At 42.0% G+C, this 8,650-nt stretch overlaps 1 protein-coding gene across 9 annotated transcripts in view; it reads left to right on the plus strand.

Moving 5' to 3' along the window:
* Nucleotides 1–8,402, plus strand: part of EPHA5 (EPH receptor A5) — a 205,644-nt gene extending 197,242 nt beyond the window's left edge. For 7 of the 9 annotated variants that reach the window (XM_027721662.2, XM_027721667.2, XM_027721664.2 and 4 more), the window contains one exon: nt 5,570–8,402. In XM_027721662.2, the coding sequence (XP_027577463.2) occupies nt 5,570–5,675 (106 nt within the window). In that variant the 3' untranslated portion in view covers nt 5,676–8,402. Of the gene's footprint in view, nt 1–1,050; nt 3,603–5,569 lie in introns of those variants that run through there. The other 2 variants (XM_027721665.2, XM_027721666.2) reach the window with 1 other exon arrangement.
* The last annotated feature ends 248 nt before the right edge of the window (nt 8,403–8,650 follow it).

The following is an 8,650-nucleotide window of genomic DNA, read 5'->3' on the forward strand; positions in this document are numbered from 1 at the left end:
CGTAGTAAAAAAAGACAAAAGACCAGATTCTCAGCTATTAAAAAAAAAGAGAAACCATCATAGTGGCTAAAGAGGGAAAGCGTCACATATTGAAGGCCTGAACCACATGCTCAGATTGATGTAAACTGGCAGATTGCCCTTAAAAAATAAAGTAAGGGAGAAAAATGGCTCCTAATGCGCTCAGCTGAGACTCTCATGAGTTCCCCAGAAAATAAACAGAATAAGCAAAGTTCTTAAAAAGGTTGATATACTGGTGGTTTTAGTTTTCTGGAGGTTTTAATATTTTTTTCTCCCTGTAAAAGGGAACAACAAAACATTTTGTACTCTGCGAAGGAGAATTCAGGTTAAATGTTCCTTGTCATTTTTAATACAGGCAACTGTTCTGTATATTACAGAGCTGGGACTTGGGGGGATCAGGTGAAAAGATGATCTGAACATCTGAAAGAAGCTTGCTTTCCCCAAATGACATCAGTAAAACAATCTTTACAATTTAAGAAGTTGCCTTCAAATACCATCCAAAATGGTCTTCACCAAATTCAAACTGTGTAGGAGACAGATGTAGAAATTAGATGGAGAAAGGAGAACTCGATAATTGCTGCCAGAAAAGGCAGGAGAAAAAAAAATATAATGAATGTAAAGAATTCCTAAAATCTACTGAAAAAAAAAAAAAATACTGGTGCTGTAGGAGAGGTTGGCCAAAACGCTCACAGGACTGGTGACTGTGGGGGTGCCTAGCTTATGGCTTCTTTACAGGACGTGGTTGAGATAGGGTTGAGATAGTAGATGTTCAGCTTCTTTTTTTTTTTTTAATCCTCCCTACCCTGTCATGCAAAGCAAAATCCTGATTACCACCCTGATTCTTTCAGACTAATGGCTTGGTGCATTTATTTCAGGGAAGAGTAGTATTAGTGACAAATTTCTGAAAGCAAAAGATTAAAAACTGATGAATATCACCCCAAGTCCTAAGCTCTGCCTGCTTAAGCAAAGACCTGAAAATGTATGTGTTCAAACAAAGAGTGATTTCTACATTTAGCTCTAATTCTTGCAAAGGGATGAATCACCTTGTGAAAAGTGGAGCCTCACCCTCCACCCCCTCTTTCCAACTGGATATCAGACTTGAAGGGAACCTTTCCAGTGGACCAGACCTGCTCTTTAAACTTGTGGACCACCTAGTGACTTTGAGTGTGTCTGGAGCTCTTTCAATCCACTGCAAGAATAACTTTACAAGGACAATACTCAAGAATAGATAGATCCATGACATGAGTTTCAGTCTGATCCTTGACTGGACCAATTACTAACCATGTGGACTACATATTTTCACCTTTTGAAAGATCTGTACTCACTGAATCTCAGGACACCCTGTTGTTTGTTATTAGATGAAGAGCTCTGAATATTTGTAATAACATGTGCTGTGTTGCTTTGCATTGTATATATTTTTTCTTCTAAAATAAAATAAATTATTTATTAAATGTTATACCGACTGAAGAGCATTTAAGAGTTCACCTGCTCTAGATGCTTATTCTTAACCTGAAATCTCAATCCTGAGATTGTGATGCTGTGTCTGCTTCTGAACAAATTTTCATCTTGTAATCAAGTAGAACGGGAATTATGAATAAGAGCAGATGAACTCTTAAAACAATTTTTTTTAAGTTCCTCATTTCATGCAATAGTCCCTAGCAAGTGGATTCCTCTCTCTTTAGCATCGTCTGAAGGTCTTTGAGGTTCTTCTTGTTTCCCCCCCATTCAAACTGACAACTCACTAACTCCATGAGTAGTCCCAGTCTGCATGAGCAATTGTAGTAATACCAGGCTCAGAAGAGTGGTGAAATCTGGCCTGGATGGGAGATGAAATATAAAACATCTATGATAGGTTGATGGCTGCCAGCCATGGAGATCATTCAGGAACTTGTCCCTTTTTCTTGCATGACTAACCAGCTGGTGAGGGGGTTGTGTTTTATGTGGAAATCCAGTCCTAGTCTACACTGTGTTTGGCAAACTGGTCCATGGTGTACAAGTAGTTCTATTTGTAAATAAAATGTTTTAAATATATTTCTTACAACATGGAGACTGTGAATTCAACCCGTGCAAATGGAGGATATTGCAGGGAAGGGGATACTGTGTTGTCACTGTCACGTTGCAGCTGGACTTCTGTGTAAGGCTGTGGTAAGAGAGCAGCATGCGTGCAGCTGTATACAGGCTGTTTGGGATGAGCCCACACCAATTTTCCCCTTTATTTCCTTGGCTTTTTGGTCACCTTAGATCAGCCTTTTAGTACCGTGTTGACAAGGGATTCGGATTCCTGCTTGGTTTCATTTTCAGCCCAGTGTGACTGAAAGAAATGAAAAGGGGAGATTTTCTCCCTAAAATAAGAATAAAAGTTGTCTCATGGCTGGGGAGGTCAAGTATTTTGAAGCAGGGAGGCCACACAGCACATGGTGCACGTATCTCTACTGCAGCAGCACACACAGAACCCAGCACCAGGGATTGGGTCACTCCCACAGCAAGGTGCAGCCTGCATCCTGATTACAAGTGTTGTTTGCCCACGGGTCTTAGCTGTGCCTTTTCTCCCTCTGCAGAGCTGAGCCCAGTGAAATTACCACTTGGCTGCAGTAACATGAGCCAGACAGCTCTGGACTGGAGCTTGAGAACAGCTGTTTTGCAGCCCTTTGGTACAGAAGTTGCTGGGAGGTTTTTGTCCCCAAACAAGCTGGTTTGCTCACCCAATTCTGTTTAAAATTGACTTCTGCCTTATGCTGCTTCAAGTCCTTCAGCACTGGATGCACAGGCGGGTGCAATGTCCTGTAAGTCATGCTTAAAAATGGGAATTAAAGCTCCTATGTTCTCTGGGCAGTTTTTGGAAAGTTTTGTTGTTGTCTTTGCTATGCGCAAAGAATAAAGCTTTTGAATGAAGCTGCTGATTTTATACTAGGTGAGCATCTGGCTCAGGAGCTTTGTCTTCTGGTTCATCTGTGCAGAGGTGAAAGACCCCATGGTACTGTTTTTCGCCTCTCTGAGGAGTCCCCATGCCTTTGGCTGGTGGCTTCACATTCGAGAGGATTTGATATTCAAAAAAAAAATAGACTGGATCCCCTGGTGAACAGCTAATGGATTGAAACCAGAAACTCTTTCTTTCTTCTTTCCCTCTTGTAAATCAATGAGGCAATCCTCAAGGATATTGAGTTAAGGGGATACTATATGGGGGGGAAAAAGGCTTTGTAGTGAGTAGGCAGTTTTTTATTAGACTGATGGGGCTGTGTGTGAAATGTGAAGACATACATGCCTTTCTCAAGGTTTCGGGCTATTTTTTTCGGCATAACATGCAAGAGTATCAGAAATTATACATCTCTGAAGTACATGGTACTGGCTTTTCAAAAGAGCTCAGCTTGCATTTTAGATACCTGAAAAACAAAGCTGAATTTTCAAAAAGTGCCAGCAGAGCAGCACTCAGCAGGGGGAAGATGGATGTTGGCTCTTTTAAAAATCAGGTCCTATACTGTGTTGGTTTTTGGGTTTGTTGGGGTTTTTTGTTGGGTTTTTTTTATCTTTGGTGTGAACTTCCAACTGTGCTGTGTACATAAAATAAATTGCATGTAACAATAGCATTACTTCATTTTCCTTCATTATTAAGATGGCTTGTTGAACTAGTTTCATGAATCAGTGGAGGCAGAAATGAAAGCATGTCCCCCTGAGAAGGTAGAGACCTTTTACAGGTGCTGCAGCCTTTTCTCTGCCAGGTAAGGAGCACTGCTGATGTGTCTCACTGACCTCCTTTGCTCCGCGCCCCTTAGATTGTGATTTCCTTTTGCATCATTGAGCTGCACTGCTGAAAAAGGGTACAATAATGAAATTATGTGTTTAGCCTGAAGCAAAAAATCTGGTATTTTCCAAATCAAAAGGCTGAGAACATGACAGTCCTTGGAGAACAACAGATCTAGCTTTTGGCTTCAACTAGTTTATGTGTTAATGTATTAACCTTCACTCAGGATTGCTTTTTATTCAAAGCAATGTTCATCTGTGAATTTTTGGATATGGATGGTTGGTTGTTCTTGCACAGGAGTTTCTGTCCAGAATGTGAAGCTGCTGAGAGAGGTACACCTCCACGGGCAGCTCATGCGTTGCATGAAAATATTTTGGTGGCCACTACACATGTACACCTGCAGTCCAGCACACAGCCGTGCTATGAACTGTAGGCTACATTTGCAATATGTCTCAGGGGATGGTTGGGCTCCCAGGTGTTGCTGGTGATCCCCAGACTTTGCATGAATGTGCCAGCATGGTTTCCAAAAAACAGCTGCATATTCAAGGAGGTCAGATCTCATTGGCTTTCAGTGGAGAGCTTTGTCCTAAAAGACTTGCCCACAGCATGTCAACAGTCTAGGATTCCTGAGTGTATTGGCAGGACAGTAAGGCCTGACTTTGAAACATCCTTTACTCAGTCCAGTCTGGAAGTAGAAAGCAAAGGGCTGATATTTCTCTTTTGGAAGTCTTCAGACAAAACATCATGTCTCCTATAAGTCAAACTGCTTCTCTAGCAGTTTCTGTGTCTTGTGCTGGAAACACACACGCAATTGTCTTGATGTTTCTTCTGAGCTTTCATTCCTACAATTTCTTTGTTAACACTTTTCCACCTAGTAAGAAATCTATGCAATTATACTCTGCCATAACTGATGACCTTACTTGGCTTTAGATGTGTCATTGAATCTAATTACCCAAGATCCTGCTGTAGTATCTCGAGGAGACAACTTGTCCCACTCCTGTCTTTGGATGGAATAAATTGTCCCCTGGAGGTGCCTCTTTCACACCATTCACGTGAATCGTGGTGATTGCCTTCAACTATACACCTAAATTTTAGAGGGCTGAGTTCATGAGAAAAGAAACTTTCCTTCTGATTCTGCGTTTTACATAAGCTAGCTTATTTTACAGCTTTCCTGCGATGGCAGCCCAGTAGGCAGACTCAACACAAATGCCTTTGGCTTATAGAATTCACCCAAAGCAAAAAAATGAAATGTGGGTTTATGGGAAGATATGCCAAAACCCAGAGGGGAGCTTTTGCCAATTCCTGTTGACTTTAGGGGGTCATCAGGCTGGTGGCCATGCTTGAAGCTTTTGCCATTTGTGTTTCTTTGGCTTTGCCTTATCTGAAGAGAAAGGAACCATGGACTGACCTCACTTTTTACTGCTCGTATCTGAGATCAAATACTAACCTCTCCCATGAGAAGAGGAAACTGCAACACAGGCTTTCTTACGTGGCTTTTCTCTTGGAAATAGGACTTTTCACGCCTAGCAGAATCCTTGGCCAAAGATGATGCTGACACTTTGCTGTCCGGCCTTTCTCCTTGGACAGTGAGGTGATATCGTTCAAATCACATCACCTCTCTGAGATGCTGTCAACCATAAAAAAATTTTTTTACAAATGGGGAAAATAAAACTTGCCAACTAAACTTGGCTTCGGGAGCTGCCAATGGTGACGGGTAGGCGCTGGCAGCAGCCTCAGCGCATGCAGAGCGTGGTGTGCGCGGCAGCGTGTGCCTGAGAGGTCCATGGAACCAACGTCTGCTTTCTCCCACAGGGATTTGAGACGCCTGGGAGTGACACTTGTTGGTCACCAGAAGAAGATAATGAACAGCCTTCAAGAAATGAAGGTCCAGTTGGTGAATGGGATGGTGCCATTGTAACTCGGTTGTAAAGTTTCCTCCTCAAGTGGGTCGGTCCTGCACTTTGTACGCTAGCCCTGAGATTTATTTTGACTAAAAAAAACTCAAGAAAAGATAAAAAGGGAAATTCAGTGGTTCCTATACCTGAAGGACATTGGCTTCTGATGCAGCGTTTCTAAAGCAGTGTTTGACTAAAGTTTTCCTTTTCTTCCTGTTTGTGTCCTCATTTTCATGAAGTCAATGTAAGATGCATGGAACGTGGAAACGAATCTGCTGTATGTGAGGTTAACCAGTCTCTTAAGCTTCAGTGGTGATAACAACAAGCCTCCCCACCACACATTGTTGTACATGGGAGGTACATATATATATGTATATATATATAGCACCTTTATATACTGAATTACAGCAGCACATGGTAATACTTCCAAGGACTGACTTGAGCAGAGGATTTTTGTAGCCATTCGTGGGCTCCCAATAGCTGCAGTTTGCTGAAGTTTAACTTCAAGTCTTACTTGTCTACAGAAGTGTATTGAAGAGCAATATTAGATTATTTCTCAATAGATATTTTGTTTTGTAAATTTAAAGAAAAAAAATGCTGTTACACAGCATTAAGTTATAGAGACTAGCATATAAACATGTTGCTTGCTCCATGGCAAATACAATACAGGGTGTATATTTTTTTTTTCTTTCCTCTGTGTTACCAAGTTCTTTTTGTTTGCTCTTCAAGGAGGATAATATGTGATGAAGATGTATATACTGTACAGTTTGCTACACATCAGGTACAAGATTGGGGCTTTTTCCTTGGTTTTTTCCCTTTTTTCCCCTCTTTCACTTTGTTTTGTCTCCCTTTTGTGTTACCCCTATGCTTTGTATTTTTGCTGCTGTTTCATTTGAGCAACATATAACACCTTCAGAAGTTTTGATTGCGTATATGAGGTAGGAGTCTGCTTAAATAAAAGATGTTGCCCCCCTCTTCCTTCCCACCATGGGCTGGGGACATCCAGAAGAAAAGTTCTGGTTCTTGGTGGCCTCCAGCAACAACATGGCATCAATTTTCCTGTGTCCTGGCCAAAGATAGTGTGGGATTGCCTCTATACCAGCATTTTAGCCCAGTAGCTGTCACCCAGTGCAGCCATCACCTCTGTTCCCAGAGCGCAGGAGAGAAAGCATGAGATGGTTTTAGCTGGAAGGAAGGATTTTTGCTGTTCTTCTACTCATGATGGGGGTTACGTCCTGGATCGCAGTGTCGAAAGGAACCCGTGTTAATCCAGCATGGAGATTTTGTAGTATTTCTTCCACAGTGGAGGTGGGATTATTTTTGTAGCTGTGCTGTCCCAGGTTGTCTCTCCATGCATTTTCGGTTTGGCTATGGACCTGGTCATTTTGGAGCAGAGCACAGAGGGGAGGTAAGAGCAGAGCAGCCCAACATGGTCACAGTGATGGCATCCTGAGGGCAAGGAGATCCCGTTCGTCTGGGGCTAGCATGGCTCAGGTCAGCACTAGGTTGTAGCTGAGGTTCGATGTGTCCATTAATGCCCATGGCTGCTATTTTCAGAGAGACCTGAGGGCAACCCGATCCCTTGGGAATCACATCAAGAGACAGTTTGAGGCTGTCCTTCTCCTTTTATTGTAGATTTAGATTAATTTCATTTTCATAAGTTGGGCTTTTATTTTGTGAAGACTTTGGTAAAAATTTTAAAGCAGCTCAACGGATGCGAAGTTTTTGCTGTTTCTGTAGATGTATTGCTTCCTTAGATGTTGGGTAGCATCTTGTGGCATCCTTCCTTGGCAATAACATCAATGTAGTGAGTTGCTGTAGCTCCCTTTGTCCCCAGTGCTGCAGAACAGAGCCCAAGAAGCTCATACAGTGCCGAAAAGAGGCCTGTGTCCTTCATGTCTTGCGGAAGCAGGAGTTGCAAGACACCTTCAGCTGTTTCAAAGTCTTTCTTCCATTTCCCCCAAGCCTTTGGATAAGATTTGATACAAAGAACGTTTTCTAAAGAAAAGGGAAATGTCTAGGAAAAGAGAGCTGTGTTTTTTTCTTAGCAGCAGGGCTTTGCTTGCTTTCAGCAGGGCTTCTTTAGGCAATATTTGCCTGTTCTGAAATGGTCTCCTCCTCCTCTGCAAGCTACTGCTGAGTTGCTCAGCAATTGGGAGAAATAAGAGGGAGAGGACCCATGGCAAGGTCTAACAAATCTTGATGGTGTGATTTCTCATCCTGTTGTTTCATTTTAGCAGCCACCAGACCATAAAAGAGGAAGGGGGTATCAAGACATAACAATTTCAGCACGGAAAAGAGATTTGTCATATAATAAATAAGATTATTAGAGCTGTCAGCAGAACAGTCTTGGGATTATTTGTGCCTCCCTGTCTGCAACGCTTGGGAAAATAACCTGTAGGAAGACAGAAACAATTCATTTCATCATGAGGAATCGTTTATTTGCCTGCATCCATTGGCGGCACCAAGATGCTATTAGCAAATATGCAGCACTTTCTGCCCATCATCTCATTCCTTACCTGTTGGCTCTGTGGGAGGAGTTGGGTTTGGTCTTTTTTCCTGGGCTTTTAACAGCAAAATCCCCTTTCAATCATTTGTATGACTGGGATGCATACCAGATGCTGAAATAACCTTCGAAATGAGGAACCAGTGGAAAACAAAACTGTTCTTAAGCCAGACTGCATTTGTAAATAGGGCACCTCTTCTCGCTTCCTCCAATAAATAAATAAATAACCTTTTCTATTTATTTCTCTATATAATAGACTTTGTCTTGGAGCCAAAAGTAAAACAAAATGGTGTTTTAATGAGTAATGTCTAAAAGTTACAGCTTCTATATTCATGAGTGAATTCCAGAGACAATGGAGGTTTTCGGTTCCCGTCCAAGAAGTACAAGTACTCCATATGTTGGGCATGATCATAGGTATTGGGGTGCAGCAGAACAAGATGACAGTAACATTTTGCTGGTTATGCTCTTGGAAAGGGCTGCAGGTGAATTTCC

This window comes from Pipra filicauda, unplaced genomic scaffold (genome assembly GCF_003945595.2).
Source record: "Pipra filicauda isolate LSUMZ 115617 unplaced genomic scaffold, ASM394559v2 scaffold17_size4572894_pilon, whole genome shotgun sequence".
NCBI classification, from domain to species: domain Eukaryota; kingdom Metazoa; phylum Chordata; class Aves; order Passeriformes; family Pipridae; genus Pipra; species Pipra filicauda.